Below are 20,000 nucleotides of genomic sequence, written 5' to 3'. Positions count from 1 at the left end.
AGTAAGACCAAAATAATGGTGTTCCAAAAAAAGATCCAGTCACCAGGACCACAAATACAAATTCCATCTAGACACTGTTGCCCTAGAGCACACAAAAAACTATACATACCTTGGCCTAAACATCAGCGCCACAGGTAACTTCCACAAAGCTGTGAACGATCTGAGAGACAAGGCAAGAAGGGCATTCTATGCCATCAAAAGAAACATAAATTTCAACATACCAATTAGGATTTGGCTAAAAATACTTGAATCAGTCATAGAGCCCATTGCCCTTTATGGTTGTGAGGTCTGGGGTCCGCTCACCAACCAATACTTCACAAAATGGGACAAACACCAAATTGAGACTCTGCACGCAGAATTCTGCAAAAATATCCTCCGTGTACAACGTAGAACACCAAATAATGCATGCAGAGCAGAATTAGGCCGATACCCACTAATTATCAAAATCCAGAAAAGAGCCGTTAAATTCTACAACCACCTAAAAGGAAGCGATTCACAAACCTTCCATAACAAAGCCATCACCTACAGAGAGATGAACCTGGAGAAGAGTCCCCTAAGCAAGCTGGTCCTGGGGCTCTGTTCACAAACACAAACACACCCTACAGAGCCCCAGGACAACAGCACAATTAGACCCAACCAAATCATGAGAAAACAAAAAGATAATTACTTGACACATTGGAAAGAATTAACAAAAAAACAGAGCAAACTAGAATGCTATTTGGCCCTAAACAGAGAATACACAGCGGCAGAATACCTGACTACTGTGACTGACCCAAAATTAAGGAAAGCTTTGACTGTGTACAGACTCAGTGAGCATAGCCTTGCTATTGAGAAAGGCCGCCGAAGGAAGACATGGCTCTCAAGAGAAGACAGGCTATGCGCTCAATGCCCACAAAATGAGGTGGAAACTGAGCTGCACTTCCTAACCTCCTGCCCAATGTATGACCATATTAGAGAGACATATTTCCCTCAGATTACACAGATCCACAAAGAATTCGAAAACAAATCCAATTTTGAAAAACTCCCATATCTACTGGGTGAAATTCCACAGTGTTGCCATCACAGCAGCAAGATGTATGACCTGTTGCCACGAGAAAAGGGCAACCAGTGAAGAACACACACCATTGTAAATACAACCCATATTTATGCTTATTTATTTTATCTTGTGTCCTTTAACCATTTGTACATTGTTAAAACACTGTATATATATATAATATGACATTTGTAATGTCTTGACTGTTTTGAAACCTCTGTATGTGTAATGTTTACTGTTAATTTTTGTTGTTTTTCACTTTATATATTCACTTTGTATGTTGTCTACCTCACTTGCTTTGGCAATGTTAACACATGTTTCCCATGCCAATAAAGCCCTTGAATTGAATTGAATTGAGAGAGAGACAGACAGCGAGAGAGAGAGAGACAGACAGCGAGAGAGAGACAGACAGACAGCGAGAGAGACAGAGACCGAGAGACACAGAGAGACAGAGACCAAGAGACACAGAGAGAGAGACAGAGAGAGACAGAGAGCGAGACAGAGAGAGACAGAGACAGAGAGAGACAGAGAGAGGGACAGACAGACAGCGAGACACAGACAGACAGCAAGAGAGACAGACAGCGAGCGAGAGAGACAGACAGTGAGCGAGAGAGACAGAGAGAGAGAGACAGACAGAGAGAGAGAGAGAGACACATGGTACTGTCCACTCCACCCACCCAGTCTGAACCTCAGTGCGGCCAGTGGCCCTCCATGGAAGGCCAGCAACAGTGTATCAGCTCCCTCCAGCCCCGTCCCCCCAGCCCACCACAGCCCCTCCAGCCCCCCAGGACAGTGCAGATGCTGGGCAAGCCTCAGAGTGGTGGTGGCTGGGGATGGGTCCTCTCCCACTAGGGTCAACCCTAGAGGGGCAAAATCATTACAAATGATTAATCCATCTAATTAACATTTATTTACATTATTATTTCATACACAACAGGTCTAAACAACACAAAATGACAGAAAACAAAGTGTTATTAGAATAGAGAGTATTTTATGCTGTATAATGAATGGTATATTGTAAGATAATGAAGCTGCAGGTATAATGGATCTGTCTGACTATTACAGAAAGGCCATTCAGGTGTGTGTGTCGTACACACCACACTCTGAGGAAGCTGCACGCTGAGACGGACCTCACTATGTGGTCCACTAAGACATGTTAAAACAAAGCTTCTGTTGCCACTTCTATTCAAGTGAACGTTGTGGTCGAGCAGTCAGTCCATTCGCCTACAGCACAGATGTCTAGCGCTGTCGGCATTGGTTGGAATCCGGCCCAATGACCTTGTGACACACTCTCTACCCCTCACTGTCTCTCCTCTGTTCAATAAAACATACAAAATGCTCAACAATATATTTAAACATGGGTGAAAAGTGAGTGCTGGCCGGTCAAAAATAATAGTTGTTTATACCTAGAGGAGCCAAGCCAAGATCCAGAGCCATCAGTTCCCCCTGGCCTCCCCCCACCACCACCACCCCCCCTGCAGGGTGCCAGGCCACAAGGACGGGCGGGATGGGGCAGGGGGCAAGCAGCGACACCCCTCTCCTCTCATCGTAGAGGACCAGAGAGGAGTCGCTGAGGCCCAGTAGCAGGGTGGTTGAGGAGGGGTGGCGGCAGCAGGAGACAGGGCGCGAGGAGACGGGGATACGGGTCGCCGAGAGACGTTGGAGGCGGCCGCGGGCGCACTCGTACACACAGGCATCTGCCCAGGACGTCCCGGTGGTGGTGGTGGTGTGGGATCCTTGGGGTCCTTCAGGCAGCTCCACGGACAGAAGCTGGTACGGCTGCAGGAGACTGAAGCAGAGATCCAACAGGTCACCCTCAGTACACATGGAGCTGAGCACCTGGAGGGGAGAGAGAGACAGGTTAGACAGAGGAGGAGAGAGAGAGAGAGACGGGATAGACAGAGGAGGAGAGAGAGAGAGAGATGGGATAGACAGAGGAGGAGAGAGAGAGAGAGAGAGAGACGGGATAGACAGAGGAGGAGAGAGATAGAGAGAGAGAGAGAGACGGGATAGACAGAGGAGGAGAGAGAGAGAGAGAGAGAGACGGGCTAGACAGAGGAGGAGAGAGAGAGAGAGAGAGAGAGAGAGAGAGAGAGAGAGAGAGAGAGAGAGACGGGCTAGACAGAGGAGGAGAGAGAGAGAGAGAGAGAGAGAGAGACGGGCTAGACAGAGGAGGAGAGAAAGAGAGAGAGAGACACACACACAGAGACAGAGACACAGACGGAGACAGAGACACAGACAGACAGAAAAACAGACAGAGAGACAGAGAGACTCAGAGAGAGAAAGAGAGAGAGACTCAGAGAGAGAGAGAGAGAGAGAAAGAGAGAGACTCAGAGAGAGAGAGAGAGAACAATAACAGTGTAGCTTCACTACAGCCTCTAGAGATGGAGTGTCAATCAAACAAGCCAATGATAAGTGCTCCATTCAACTCAAGGTCATAAATGTTTTCCTGGCACATTTCCGACCAGTCTACTTCACATATGCACTAAACAACAAACAATACCACTGCCTAGGTGCGTAAATTGCCTCAAGGGGACAAATAAAGCTGTATTGAATTGAACCCCACAAACGACAGAAAGTCGGTCACCTGCTGACACAGAACACTGCAACACAAACAATAGATGTCGTGTAGCTACAGTGACAGCCTGACTGTAATTAATTTAGCTAGTCTCCCTCCCTGTCAGTCTCCCTCCCTCCCTTCCTTCCTGTCTCCCTCCATCCCTATCGGTCAGTCTCCCTCCCTGTCAGCCTGCCTCCCTTCCTTCCTGTCTCCCTCCATCCCTATTGGTCAGTCTCCCTCCCTTCCTTCCTGTCTCCCTCCATCCCTATCGGTCAGTCTCCCTCCCTCCCTTCCTGTCTCCCTCCATCCCTATCGGTCAGTCTCCCTCCATCCCTATCGGTCAGTCTCCCTCCATCCCTATCGGTCAGCCTGCCTCCCTTCCTTCCTGTCTCCCTCCATCCCTATCGGTCAGTCTCCCTCCCTTCCTTCCTGTCTCCCTCCATCCCTATCGGTCAGTCTCCCTCCATCCCTATCGGTCAGTCTCCCTCGCTTCCTTCCTGTCTCCCTCCATCCCTATCGGTCAGTCTCCCTCCGTGCCTGATTTTGTCCCTCCATCCCTATCGGTCAGTCTCCCTCCCTCCCTTCCTTCCTGTCTCCCTCCATCCCTATCAATCAGTCTCCCTCCCTCCCTATCGGTCAGTCTCCCTCCCTGTCAGTCTCCCTCCCTGTCTCCCTCCATCCCTATCAGTCAGTCTCCCTCCCTCCCTGTCAGTCTCCCTCCCTCCCTTCCTTCCTGTCTCCCTCCACCCCTATCATTCAGTCTCCCTCCATCCCTATCGGTCAGTCTCCCTCCCTGTCAGTCTCCCTCCCTTCCTTCCTGTCTCCCTCCATCCCTATCAGTCAGTCTCCCTCCCTCCCTATCGGTCAGTCTCCCTCCCTGTCAGTCTCCCTCCCTTCCTTCCTGTCTCCCTCCATCCCTATCGGTCAGTCTCCCTCCCTGTCAGTCTCCCTCCCTCCCTTCCTTCCTGTCTCCCTGCCTCCCAATCGGTCCGTCTCGCTCCCTCCCTATCGGTCAGTCTCCCTCCCTACCTCCCTGTCAGTCTCCCTCCCTTCCTTCCTGTCTCCCTCCATCCCTATCAGTCAGTCTCCCTCCCTCCCTATCGGTCAGTCTCCCTCCCTGTCAGTCTCCCTTCCTTACTTCCTGTCTCCCTCCATCCCTATCAGTCAGTCTCCCTCCCTCCCTATCGGTCAGTCTCCCTCCCTCCCTGTCAGTCTCCCTCCCTTCCTTCCTGTCTCCCTCCATCCCTATCGGTCAGTCTCCCTCCCTGTCAGTCTCCCTCCCTTCCTTCCTGTCTCCCTCCATCCCTATCAATCAGTCTCCCTCCTTGTCAGTCTTCCTCCCTTCCTTCCTGTCTCCCTCCCTCTCTATCGGTCAGTCTCCCTCCCTGTCAGTCTCCCTCCCTTCCTTCCTGTCTCCCTCCCTTGCCTCCCTCCCTGCTTGTCTCCCTCCCTCCCTCCCTGCCTGTCTATCTCCATCCCTCCCTATTGGTTAGTCTCCCTCCCTGCCTCTCTCCCCCCCTGTCTGTCTGTCTCCCTCTGTCCCTCCCTGCCTGTCTATCTCCATCCCTCCCTATTGGTTAGTCTCCCTCCCTGCCTCTCTGTCTCCCTATCTCCCTGCCTCCCCCCCTCCCTCCCTGCCTCTCTGTCTCCCTATCTCCCTGCCTGCCTGGTGCAAAACAAAGCTGGTAGTTTGTCAGGCTCTGCCAAGAAGAGACTTAGGCAGGTTTTGCCCACCATGGGCTGAGTCACAAATGGTTCCCTATTCCCCTATTACAGTGCACTACTTTAGACCGGAGCACTATTCCCCTATTATAGTGCACTACTTTAGACCAGAGCACTATTCCCCTATTATAGTGCACTACTTTAGACCGGAGCACTATTCCCCTATTACAGTGCACTACTTTAGACCAGATCCCTTTGGGCTCCACTATGGACCCTGGTCGCAAGCAGTGCACTAAATAGGGAATAGGGTGCCATTTGGGAATACAACAGGAAGGAAACAGATGACTGTTTTAGGCTCCTTTTTTTCTTCCCATAATCCCCTCGAGCCAGCTCCTGCTTGCACCCCAGGGGGGTGGGCAGGGGAGGAGGTGCTGACAGCACAGAAAGGGGGATGAGTGAAAGAGAGTGTGTGTGTGTGTGTGTGTGTGTGTGTGTGTGCTTAAGAGTGTGTGTGAGAGGCAGAGGTTAAGGGGAGGGTGGAGGGTTGGCATTTTGCCAGCCTCATGGTGAGCCACACCTGCCCCAGCCACAGACCCCCATTCTCTGGGTACTGCCCCGACTGCAGGGCTGGGCCTCACACTACACTCACACACACTTCACACACACACACACACACACTCTTCAGCTCCTCAGACGTACACTCTGTCACACACCTAGACTACACTTATCACCACACCTCTTAGTTATTACCCTGACTACCATACACCTAGACTACACTTATCACCACACCTCTTAGTTATTACCCTGACTACCATACACCTAGACTACACTTATCACCACACCTCTTAGTTATTACCCTGACTACCACACACCTAGACTACACTTATCACCACACCTCTTAGTTATTACCCTGACTACCACACACCTAGACTACACTTATCACCACACCTCTTAGTTATTACCCTGACTATCCTCTTCAAATCCCCCTGATCCCACCAAAACAGGACTAGCTGGTAGCTACACCTCCCCTCCCACTCCTCAACAGGACTAGCTGGTAGCTACACCCCCCCCCCCCTCCCACTCCTCAACAGGACTAGCTGGTAGCTACACCCCCCCCCCCCCTCCCACTCCTCACTAGGACTAGCTGGTAGCTACACCTCCCCTCCCCTCCCACTCCTCAACAACAGCTAGGAGTAGGGGTAGGAGTAGGGGTAGGGATAGGAGTAGGGGTAGGGATAGGAGTAGGGGTAGGGATAGTGATAGGGGTAGGAGTAGAGGTAAGGGTAGGGATAGTGATAGGGGTAGGAGTAGGGATAGTGATAGGGGTAGAAGTAGGGGTAGGGATAGTGATAGGGGCAGAAGTAGGGGTAGGGATAGTGATAGGGGTAGGAGTAGGGGTAGGGATATGAGTAGGGGTAGGGATAGGAGTAGGGATAGTGATAGTGATAGGGGTAGGGATAGGAGTAGGGGTAGGGATAGGAGTAGGGTTAGGAGTAGGGGTAGGGATAGTGATAGGGGTAGAAGTAGGGGTAGGGATAGTGATAGGGGTAGGAGTAGGGATAGTGATAGGGATAGAAGTAGGGGTAGGGATTGTGATAGGAGTAGAAGTAGGGGTAGGGATAGTGATAGGGATAGGAGTAGGGGTAGGGATAGTGATAGGGATAGGAGTAGGGGTAGGGATAGTGATAGGGGTAGGAGTAGGGATAGTGATAGGGATAGGAGTAGGGGTAGGGGTAGGAGTAGGGGTAGGAGGAGGGGTAGGGATAGGAGTAGGGATAGTGATAGGGGTAGGAGTAGGGTTAGGGGTAGGAGTAGGGGTAGGAGTAGGGGTAGGGATAGGAGTAGGGTTAGTGATAGGGGTAGGGGTAGGAGTAGGGGTAGGGATAGTGATAGGAGTAGGGGTAGGGATTGTGATGGGGTAGAAGTAGGGGTAGGGATAGTGATAGGGGTAGAAGTAGGGGTAGGGATAGTGATAGGGGTAGGAGTAGGGGTAGGAGTAGGGATAGTGATAGGGGTAGAAGTAGGGGTAGGGATAGTGATAGGGGTAGAAGTAGGGGTAGGGATAGTGATAGGGGTAGAAGTAGGGGTAGGGATAGTGATAGGGGTAGGAGTAGGGATAGTGATAGGGGTAGAAGTAGGTGTAGGGATAGTGATAGGGGTAGGAGTAGGGATTGTGATAGGGGTAGAAGTAGGGGTAGGAGTAGGGATAGTGATAGGGGTAGAAGTAGGGGTAGGGATAGTGATAGGGGTAGAAGTAGGAGCAGGGATAGGGGTAGGAGTAGGAGCAGGGGTAAGAGCAGGGGTAGGGATAGGAGTAGGGATAGGAGTAGGAGTAGGAGCAGGGGTAGGAGGAGGGGTAGGGATAGGAGCAGGGATAGGGGTAGGAGTAGGAGCAGGGATAGGGGTAGGAGTAGGAGCAGGGATAGGGGTAGGAGTAGGGGTAGGAGCAGGGGTAGGAGCAGGGATAGGAGTAGGAGTAGGGGTAGGAGTAGGAGTAGGGAAAAGAGAAGGGAAAGGAGTATGGGTAGGGGTATGGAGTAGGAGTAGAGATAGGAGTAGAGATAGGAGTAGGGGGAGGGTTAGGAGTAGGAGCAGGGGTAGGGGTAGGAGCAGGGGTAGGGATAGGAGTAGGGATAGGAGTAGGACCTCCCTCATTTCCCTCTCCCTCATTTGTTGGTAGGGAGACTGTCTCCTCCATAGTAAGCAGGTTTGGGACTACTCCTGTCTATTGGTTTCAGTGACTGGTCCAAACTATTCTTCTCTGTTGTTCTCCTCTCCTTCCCCGGCACTGGGAAGATAACAGGGGTGGGGCCAGCTGAGAGCCTGGCCCCTTGTTCACAGCACCGGGCCTCACACAGACAATTACACAGCTCACAGAGCACAGAAAGACAGGGGCAGAGACAGAGTGAAGGAGGGATGGGGGGGGAGGGAGGGATGTGAGTGAAGGGAGTGAGTGAGGGGGGCAGGGAGAGGGGAGGGAGGGGGGTGAGTGAAGGGAGGGAGAGGGTGGAGGGACGTTTTGGTGATGAGAATTAATAAGCTTGGGGGGGGGGGGGGGTGGGGGGTAGAAGGTTGGTACGGTTAGACAAAGTCAACATGTACACAAACATGGGCACACACACACACACATACACACACACACACACACACACACACACACAGTAGCTGTAAGACTATACAGCGCTGTTCAGACCTTAACCGTTGGTGTAACACAAATCTAAGAGGTCTTCTGAAAATCTGAAATCATAACACAAATTGTTACATTTCAGCAAATACAGAGCATTGAATCTAAGTCATTAATTCAACGTTTTGTTCTATATTGAGGAAACAATGCTGCTGTCCTTTGACTGAGTTTCATTATTTGTTTGGTGTCTAACTAAAGAAAAACAATCATTTTTTCCACTTTCAGTCCTGATGTTATCTAGAGACACAGTGGAGGGATGTTATCTAGAGACACAGTGGAGGGATGTTATCTAGAGACACAGTGGAGGGATGTTATCTAGAGACACAGTGGAGGGATGTTATCTAGAGACACAGTGGAGAGATGTTATCTAGAGACACAGTGGAGGGATGTTATCTAGAGACACCATGGAGGAATGTTATCTAGAGACACCATGGATGTTATCTAGAGACACCATGGAGGGATGTTATCTAGAGACACAGTGGAGGGATGTTATCTTGAGACACAGTGGAGAGATGTTATCTAGAGACACAGTGGAGGGATGTTATCTAGAGACACAGTGGAGTGATGTTATCTAGAGACACAGTGGAGGGATGTTATCTAGAGACACAGTGGAGGGATGTTATCTAGAGACACAGTAGAGGGATGTTATCTAGAGACACAGTGGAGGGATGTTATCTAGAGACACAGAGGAGGGATGTTATCTAGAGACACAGTGGAGGGATGTTATCTTGAGACACAGTGGAGAGATGTTATCTAGAGACACAGTGGAGTGATGTTATCTAGAGACACAGTGGAGGGATGTTATCTAGAGACACAGTGGAGGGATGTTATCTAGAGACACAGTAGAGGGATGTTATCTAGAGACACAGTAGAGGGATGTTATCTAGAGACACAGTGGAGGGATGTTATCTAGAGACACAGTGGAGGGATGTTATCTAGAGACACCATGGAGGGATGTTATCTAGAGACACAGTAGAGGGATGTTATCTAGAGACACAGTGGAGGGATGTTATCTAGAGACACAGAGGAGGGATGTTATCTAGAGACACAGTGGAGGGATGTTATCTTGAGACACAGTGGAGGGATGTTATCTAGAGACACAGTGGAGGGATGTTATCTAGAGACACAGTGGAGGGATGTTATCTAGAGACACAGTGGAGGGATGTTATCTTGAGACACAGTGGAGGGATGTTATCTTGAGACACAGTGGAGGGATGTTATCTAGAGACACAGTGGAGGGATGTTATCTAGAGACACAGAGGAGGGATGTTATCTAGAGACACAGTGGAGGGATGTTATCTAGAGACACCATGGAGGGAAGAATGGATGTTATCTAGAGACACCATGAATGGAAGAATGGATGTTATCTAGAGACATCATGGAGGGAAGAATGGATGTTATCTAGAGACACCATGGAGGGAGGAATGGATGTTATCTAGAGACATCATGGAGGGAAGAATGGATGTTATCTAGAGACACCATGGAGGGAAGAATGGATGTTATCTAGAGACATCATGGAGGGAAGAATGGATGTTATCTAGAGACACCATGAATGGAAGAATGGATGTTATCTAGAAACACCATGGAGGGAAGAATGGATGTTATCTAGAGACACCATGGAGGGAAGAATGGATGTTATCTAGAGACATCATGGATGGAAGAATGTTATCTAGAGACACCATGGAGGGAAGAATGGATGTTATCTAGATACACCATGGAGGGAGGGATTGGATGTTATCTAGAGACATCATGGAGGGAAGAATGGATGTTATCTAGAGACATCATGGAGGGAAGATTGGATGTTATCTAGAGACACCATGGAGGGAAGAATGGATGTTATCTAGAGACACCATGAATGGAAGAATGGATGTTATCTAGAGACATCATGGAGTGAAGAATGGATGTTATCTAGAGACATCATGGAGTGAAGAATGGATGTTATCTAGAGACACCATGGATGGAAGAATGGATGTTATCTAGAGACATCATGGAGGGAAGAATGGATGTTATCTAGAGACACCATGGAGGGAAGAATGGATGTTATCTAGAGACATCATGGAGGGAAGAATGGATGTCATCTAGAGACATCATGGAGGGAAGAATGGATGTTATCTAGAGTCACCATGGAGGGATGAATGAATGTTATCTAGATACACCATGGAGGGAGGGATTGGATGTTATCTAGAGTCACCATGGAGGGATGAATTAATGTTATCTAGATACACCATGGAGGGAGGGATTGGATGTTATCTAGATACACCATGGAGGGATGAATTAATGTTATCTAGATACACCATGGAGGGAGGGATTGGATGTTATCTAGATACACCATGGAAGGAAGAATGGATGTTATCTAGATACACCATGGATGGATGAATGGATGTTATCTAGAGACATCATGGAGGGAAGAATGGATGTTATCTAGAGACACCATGGAGGGAAGAATGGATGTTATCTAGAGACACCATGGAGGGATGAATGGATGTTATCTAGAGACACCATGGAGGGAAGAATGGATGTTATCTAGAGAGACCATGGATGGAAGAATGGATGTTATCTAGAGACATCATGGAGGGAAGAATGGATGTTATCTAGAGACACCATGGAGGGAAGAATGGATGTTATCTAGAGACACCATGGAGGGATGAATGGATGTTATCTAGAGACACCATGGAGGGAAGAATGGATGTTATCTAGAGACATCATGGAGGGAAGAATGGATGTTATCTAGAGACATCATGGAGGGAAGAATGGATGTTATCTAGAGACATCATGGATGGAATAATGTTATCTAGAGTCACCATGGAGGGAAGAATGGATGTTATCTAGAAACACCATGGAGGGAAGAATGTTATCTAGAGACACCATGGAGGGAAGAATGGATGTTATCTAGAGACATCATGGAGGGAAGAATGGATGTTATCTAGAGTCACCATGGAGGGATGAATGAATGTTATCTAGATACACCATGGAGGGAGGGATTGGATGTTATCTAGAGTCACCATGGAGGGATGAATTAATGTTATCTAGATACACCATGGAGGGAGGGATTGGATGTTATCTAGATACACCATGGAGGGATGAATTAATGTTATCTAGATACACCATGAATGGAAGAATGGATGTTATCTAGAGACATCATGGAGGGAAGAATGGATGTTATCTAGAGACATCATGGAGGGAAGAATGGATGTTATCTAGAGAGACCATGGAGGGAAGAATGGATGTTATCTAGAGACACCATGGAGGGAAGAATGGATGTTATCTAGAGACATCATGGAGGGATGAATGGATGTTATCTAGAGACATCATGGAGGGAAGAATGGATGTTATCTAGAGACATCATGGAGTGAAGAATGGATGTTATCTAGAGACATCATGGAGGGAAGAATGGATGTCATCTAGAGACATCATGGAGGGAAGAATGGATGTTATCTAGAGACATCATGGAGTGAAGAATGGATGTTATCTAGAGACACCATGGAGGGAAGAATGGATGTCATCTAGAGACATCATGGAGGGAAGAATGGATGTTATCTAGAGACATCATGGAGGGAAGAATGGATGTTATCTAGAGACACCATGGATGGAAGAATGGATGTTATCTAGAGACATCATGGATGGAAGAATGGATGTTATCTAGAGACATCATGGAGGGAAGAATGGATGTCATCTAGAGACATCATGGAGGGAAGAATGGATGTTATCTAGAGACACCATGGAGGGAAGAATGGATGTTATCTAGAGACATCATGGAGGGATGAATGTTATCTAGAGACATCATGGAGGGAAGAATGTTATCTAGAGACACCATGGAGGGAAGAATGGATGTTATCTAGAGACATCATGGATGGAGGAATGGATGTTATCTAGAGACATCATGGATGGAGGAATGGATGTTATCTAGAGACACCATGGAGGGAAGAATGGATGTTATCTAGAGACACCATGGAGGGAAGAATGGATGTTATCTAGAGACATCATGGATGGAGGAATGGATGTTATCTAGAGACACCATGGATGGAGGAATGGATGTTATCTAGAGACATCATGGAGGGAAGAATGGATGTCATCTAGAGACACCATGGAGGGAAGAATGGATGTTATCTAGAGACACCATGGAGGGAGGGATTGGATGTTATCTAGAGACATCATGGAGGGAAGAATGGATGTTATCTAGAGACATCATGGAGGGAAGAATGGATGTTATCTAGAGACATCATGGAGGGAAGAATGGATGTTATCTAGAGACATCATGGAGGGAAGAATGGATGTTATCTAGAGACACCATGGATGGAAGAATGGATGTTATCTAGAGACACCATGGAGTGAAGAATGGATGTTATCTAGAGACATCATGGAGGGAAGAATGGATGTTATCTAGAGACATCATGGAGGGAAGAATGGATGTTATCTAGAGAGACCATGGAGGGAAGAATGGATGTTATCTAGAGACACCATGGAGGGAAGAATGGATGTTATCTAGAGACATCATGGAGGGATGAATGGATGTTATCTAGAGACATCATGGAGGGAAGAATGGATGTTATCTAGAGACATCATGGAGTGAAGAATGGATGTTATCTAGAGACATCATGGAGGGAAGAATGGATGTCATCTAGAGACATCATGGAGGGAAGAATGGATGTTATCTAGAGACATCATGGAGTGAAGAATGGATGTTATCTAGAGACACCATGGAGGGAAGAATGGATGTCATCTAGAGACATCATGGAGGGAAGAATGGATGTTATCTAGAGACATCATGGAGGGAAGAATGGATGTTATCTAGAGACACCATGGATGGAAGAATGGATGTTATCTAGAGACATCATGGATGGAAGAATGGATGTTATCTAGAGACATCATGGAGGGAAGAATGGATGTCATCTAGAGACATCATGGAGGGAAGAATGGATGTTATCTAGAGACACCATGGAGGGAAGAATGGATGTTATCTAGAGACATCATGGAGGGATGAATGTTATCTAGAGACATCATGGAGGGAAGAATGTTATCTAGAGACACCATGGAGGGAAGAATGGATGTTATCTAGAGACATCATGGATGGAGGAATGGATGTTATCTAGAGACATCATGGATGGAGGAATGGATGTTATCTAGAGACACCATGGAGGGAAGAATGGATGTTATCTAGAGACACCATGGAGGGAAGAATGGATGTTATCTAGAGACATCATGGATGGAGGAATGGATGTTATCTAGAGACACCATGGATGGAGGAATGGATGTTATCTAGAGACATCATGGAGGGAAGAATGGATGTCATCTAGAGACACCATGGAGGGAAGAATGGATGTTATCTAGAGACACCATGGAGGGAGGGATTGGATGTTATCTAGAGACATCATGGAGGGAAGAATGGATGTTATCTAGAGACATCATGGAGGGAAGAATGGATGTTATCTAGAGACATCATGGAGGGAAGAATGGATGTTATCTAGAGACATCATGGAGGGAAGAATGGATGTTATCTAGAGACACCATGGATGGAAGAATGGATGTTATCTAGAGACACCATGGAGTGAAGAATGGATGTTATCTAGAGACATCATGGAGGGAAGAATGGATGTTATCTAGAGACACCATGGAGGGATGAATGGATGTTATCTAGAGACACCATGGAGGGAAGAATGGATGTTATCTAGAGAGACCATGGATGGAAGAATGGATGTTATCTAGAGACATCATGGAGGGAAGAATGGATGTTATCTAGAGACACCATGGAGGGAAGAATGGATGTTATCTAGAGACACCATGGAGGGATGAATGGATGTTATCTAGAGACACCATGGAGGGAAGAATGGATGTTATCTAGAGACATCATGGAGGGAAGAATGGATGTTATCTAGAGACATCATGGAGGGAAGAATGGATGTTATCTAGAGACATCATGGATGGAATAATGTTATCTAGAGTCACCATGGAGGGAAGAATGGATGTTATCTAGAAACACCATGGAGGGAAGAATGTTATCTAGAGACACCATGGAGGGAAGAATGGATGTTATCTAGAGACATCATGGAGGGAAGAATGGATGTTATCTAGAGTCACCATGGAGGGATGAATGAATGTTATCTAGATACACCATGGAGGGAGGGATTGGATGTTATCTAGAGTCACCATGGAGGGATGAATTAATGTTATCTAGATACACCATGGAGGGAGGGATTGGATGTTATCTAGATACACCATGGAGGGATGAATTAATGTTATCTAGATACACCATGAATGGAAGAATGGATGTTATCTAGAGACATCATGGAGGGAAGAATGGATGTTATCTAGAGACATCATGGAGGGAAGAATGGATGTTATCTAGAGAGACCATGGAGGGAAGAATGGATGTTATCTAGAGACACCATGGAGGGAAGAATGGATGTTATCTAGAGACATCATGGAGGGATGAATGGATGTTATCTAGAGACATCATGGAGGGAAGAATGGATGTTATCTAGAGACATCATGGAGTGAAGAATGGATGTTATCTAGAGACATCATGGAGGGAAGAATGGATGTCATCTAGAGACATCATGGAGGGAAGAATGGATGTTATCTAGAGACATCATGGAGTGAAGAATGGATGTTATCTAGAGACACCATGGAGGGAAGAATGGATGTCATCTAGAGACATCATGGAGGGAAGAATGGATGTTATCTAGAGACATCATGGAGGGAAGAATGGATGTTATCTAGAGACACCATGGATGGAAGAATGGATGTTATCTAGAGACATCATGGATGGAAGAATGGATGTTATCTAGAGACATCATGGAGGGAAGAATGGATGTCATCTAGAGACATCATGGAGGGAAGAATGGATGTTATCTAGAGACACCATGGAGGGAAGAATGGATGTTATCTAGAGACATCATGGAGGGATGAATGTTATCTAGAGACATCATGGAGGGAAGAATGTTATCTAGAGACACCATGGAGGGAAGAATGGATGTTATCTAGAGACATCATGGATGGAGGAATGGATGTTATCTAGAGACATCATGGATGGAGGAATGGATGTTATCTAGAGACACCATGGAGGGAAGAATGGATGTTATCTAGAGACACCATGGAGGGAAGAATGGATGTTATCTAGAGACATCATGGATGGAGGAATGGATGTTATCTAGAGACACCATGGATGGAGGAATGGATGTTATCTAGAGACATCATGGAGGGAAGAATGGATGTCATCTAGAGACACCATGGAGGGAAGAATGGATGTTATCTAGAGACACCATGGAGGGAGGGATTGGATGTTATCTAGAGACATCATGGAGGGAAGAATGGATGTTATCTAGAGACATCATGGAGGGAAGAATGGATGTTATCTAGAGACATCATGGAGGGAAGAATGGATGTTATCTAGAGACATCATGGAGGGAAGAATGGATGTTATCTAGAGACACCATGGATGGAAGAATGGATGTTATCTAGAGACACCATGGAGTGAAGAATGGATGTTATCTAGAGACATCATGGAGGGAAGAATGGATGTTATCTAGAGACATCATGGAGGGAAGAATGGATGTTATCTAGAGAGACCATGGAGGGAAGAATGGATGTTATCTAGAGACACCATGGAGGGAAGAATGGATGTTATCTAGAGACATCATGGAGGGATGAATGGATGTTATCTAGAGACATCATGGAGGGAAGAATGGATGTTATCTAGAGACATCATGGAGTGAAGAATGGATGTTATCTAGAGACATCATGGAGGGAAGAATGGATGTCATCTAGAGACATCATGGAGGGAAGAATGGATGTTATCTAGAGACATCATGGAGTGAAGAATGGATGTTATCTAGAGACACCATGGAGGGAAGAATGGATGTCATCTAGAGACATCATGGAGGGAAGAATGGATGTTATCTAGAGACATCATGGAGGGAAGAATGGATGTTATCTAGAGACACCATGGATGGAAGAATGGATGTTATCTAGAGACATCATGGATGGAAGAATGGATGTTATCTAGAGACATCATGGAGGGAAGAATGGATGTCATCTAGAGACATCATGGAGGGAAGAATGGATGTTATCTAGAGACACCATGGAGGGAAGAATGGATGTTATCTAGAGACATCATGGAGGGATGAATGTTATCTAGAGACATCATGGAGGGAAGAATGTTATCTAGAGACACCATGGAGGGAAGAATGGATGTTATCTAGAGACATCATGGATGGAGGAATGGATGTTATCTAGAGACATCATGGATGGAGGAATGGATGTTATCTAGAGACACCATGGAGGGAAGAATGGATGTTATCTAGAGACACCATGGAGGGAAGAATGGATGTTATCTAGAGACATCATGGATGGAGGAATGGATGTTATCTAGAGACACCATGGATGGAGGAATGGATGTTATCTAGAGACATCATGGAGGGAAGAATGGATGTCATCTAGAGACACCATGGAGGGAAGAATGGATGTTATCTAGAGACACCATGGAGGGAGGGATTGGATGTTATCTAGAGACATCATGGAGGGAAGAATGGATGTTATCTAGAGACATCATGGAGGGAAGAATGGATGTTATCTAGAGACATCATGGAGGGAAGAATGGATGTTATCTAGAGACATCATGGAGGGAAGAATGGATGTTATCTAGAGACACCATGGATGGAAGAATGGATGTTATCTAGAGACACCATGGAGTGAAGAATGGATGTTATCTAGAGACATCATGGAGGGAAGAATGGATGTTATCTAGAGACATCATGGAGGGAAGAATGGATGTTATCTAGAGACATCATGGAGTGAAGAATGGATGTTATCTAGAGACACCATGGAGTGAAGAATGGATGTTATCTAGAGACATCATGGAGTGAAGAATGGATGTTATCTAGAGACATCATGGAGTGAAGAATGGATGTTATCTAGAGACACCATGGAGTGAAGAATGGATGTTATCTAGAGACATCATGGAGGGACGAATGAATGTTATCTAGAGACACCATGGAGGGAAGAATGGATGTTATCTAGAGACATCATGGAGGGAAGAATAGATGTTATCTAGAGACATCATGGAGGGAAGAATGGATGTTATCTAGAGACATCATGGAGGGAAGAATGGATGTTATCTAGAGACATCATGGAGGGAAGAATGTTATCTAGAGACACCATGGAGGGAGGGATTGGATGTTATCTAGAGACATCATGGAGGGAAGAATGGATGTTATCTAGAGACACCATGGAGTGAAGAATGGATGTTATCTAGAGACACAATGCAGGGAAGAATGTTATCTAGAGACACCATGGAGTGAAGAATGGATGTTATCTAGAGACACCATGGAGGGAAGAATGTTATCTAGAGACACCATGGAGGGAGGGATTGGATGTTATCTAGATACACCATGGAGGGAGGGATTGGATGTTATCTAGATACACCATGGAGGGATGAATGAATGTTATCTAGATACACCATGGAGGGAGGGATTGGATGTTATCTAGATACACCATGGAGGGAGGGATTGGATGTTATCTAGATACACCATGGAGGGATGCATGAATGTTATCTAGATACACCATGGAGGGAGGGATTGGATGTTATCTAGATACACCATGGAGGGAGGGATTGGATGTTATCTAGATACACCATGGAGGGAGGGATTGGATGTTATCTAGATACACCATGGAGGGATGAATGAATGTTATCTAGATACACCATGGAGGGAGGGATGGATGTTATCTAGAGAGACCAGGGAGGGATGGATGTTATCTAGAGAGACCAGTAGAGGGATGGATGTTATCTAGAGACACCATGGAGGGAAAAATTGATGTTATCTAGAGACATCATGGATGGAATAATGTTATCTAGAGACATCATGGAGGGATGAATGGATGTTATCTAGAGACACCATGGAGGGAAGAATGGATGTTATCTAGAGACACCATGGAGGGAAGAATGGATGTTATCTAGAGACATCATGGAGGGAAGAATGGATGTTATCTAGAAACACCATGGAGGGAAGAATGGATGTTATCTAGAGACATCATGGAGGGAAGAATGGATGTTATCTAGATACACCATGGAGGGAAGAATGTTATCTAGAGAGACCATGGAGGGAGGGATGGATGTTATCTAGAGACACCATGGAGGGAAGAATGGATGTGATCTAGAGTCAGTATGGAGGGAGGGATGTTATCTAGAGAGACCAGAGAGGGATGGATGTTATCTAGAGACACCGTGGAGGGAAGATGGGATGTTATCTAGATACACCATGGAGGGAGGGATTGGATGTTATCTAGATACACCATGGAGGGAGGGATTGGATGTTATCCCCACACAAACACACAGACCCCCCCACACAAACACACACAGACCCCCCCACACAAACACACACAGACCCCCCCAACACACACACACACAGACCCCCCCAACACACACACACACACACACACAGAATATCTCCCCCGACACTGAACACAAAACAGACTTGAAATAAAAACATCTTATTTTTTTCACTGAAATTCCAGGAATCATTAAAAATGTTAACTAAATGTTAAATAAATCCTAAATCATATTTGTCGTGTTGTATAGAACTAAGACCACATAGGGAACAGGAATCAGGGTTTTAAATGCAGGGAGTGAGTGTTAAATGGGCTTAGCATGGCAGATAGCTGGCTCAACAAAAGGAACATATATATGAGCTTGAAGTGATTGAAGTCTCTGGCTCTCTTCTCCTTCGTCTCCTCAGATGAGCTCTGAGTGTTTGATTCTCTCCACACCTCTTAAATAAACTGCTTGCTTAATTTCACACCGCGCCATCAAACACACGCTGGTACACACGCACGTACGCAAAAGCACACACACTTAATTTGACACCTCGCATTTGAAAAATGACAAACACTTTCATTAGATTCAGGAAAGGGGACTTTAATGTTCCTTTAAAATCATGAAGGAGGAGAGGGGGGGGAGGAATGGAGGAAGGGAGGAAGGAGGGAAGAGGGGGAGAGAGGGAGAAGAGGGAGGAGGGGGAGAGGGGGAGGAGGGAGGAGAGGTGGAAAGAGGAGAGGGAGGGAGGGAGGGAGGGAGGGAGGGAGGGAGGGAGGGAGGGAGGGAGGGAGGGAGGAGGGAGGGAGGGAGGGAGGGAGGGGAGGCGAGGAGGAGGAGGAAGGAGAGGGAGGAGGGAGGAGAAGGTGAGGGAGGAAAGAGGAGAGGGAGGGCGGGGGAGGAGGGGAGGAGGGAGGGAGGGAGATGAGAAGGGGAGGGAGGAGAGGGGAGGAAGGAATGAGGAGGGAGTAGAGAGGAGGGAGTGGGGAGTGGGGAGGGATGAGGGAGGGATGGAGGGAAGGAGGAGAGATGAGAAGGGGAGGGAGGAGAGGGGAGGAGGGGAGGGAGGTAGGGAGGGTGGCAGGGAGGGAGGAGGGAGGAGAGAGGAGAGGAGAGGGAGGGAGGCAGGGAGGGAGGAGGGAGGAGAGAGGAGAGGGAAGGATGAGGGAGGGAGGGAGGGAGGGAGGGAGGGAGAGAGGAGAGGAGAGGAGAGGAGAGGAGAGGAGAGGAGAGGAGAGGAGAGGAGAGGAGAGGA

At 46.9% G+C, this 20,000-nt stretch overlaps 1 protein-coding gene across 8 annotated transcripts in view; it reads right to left on the bottom strand.

Annotated features, from left to right (window-relative positions):
* The window catches only part of wdpcp (WD repeat containing planar cell polarity effector), a 215,844-nt gene that overhangs the window by 65,818 nt on the left and 130,026 nt on the right, over positions 1-20,000 (bottom strand). For all 8 annotated transcript variants that reach the window (XM_090217684.1, XM_090217686.1, XM_090217690.1 and 5 more), the window contains 2 exons: positions 2,440-2,872; positions 1,711-1,893 (listed from right to left, as the gene is read on the bottom strand). In XM_090217684.1, coding sequence (XP_090073810.1) covers positions 1,711-1,893; positions 2,440-2,872 — 616 coding nt within the window. The remainder of the gene's footprint in view (positions 1-1,710; positions 1,894-2,439; positions 2,873-20,000) is intronic.

Source organism: Oncorhynchus mykiss, chromosome 23 (assembly GCF_057628025.1).
Source record: "Oncorhynchus mykiss isolate SJ-2025 chromosome 23, ASM5762802v1, whole genome shotgun sequence".
Taxonomy (NCBI): domain Eukaryota; kingdom Metazoa; phylum Chordata; class Actinopteri; order Salmoniformes; family Salmonidae; genus Oncorhynchus; species Oncorhynchus mykiss.
Note: the sequence above shows the minus strand (reverse complement) of the source record. Positions and strands in the feature narration are given on the sequence as shown.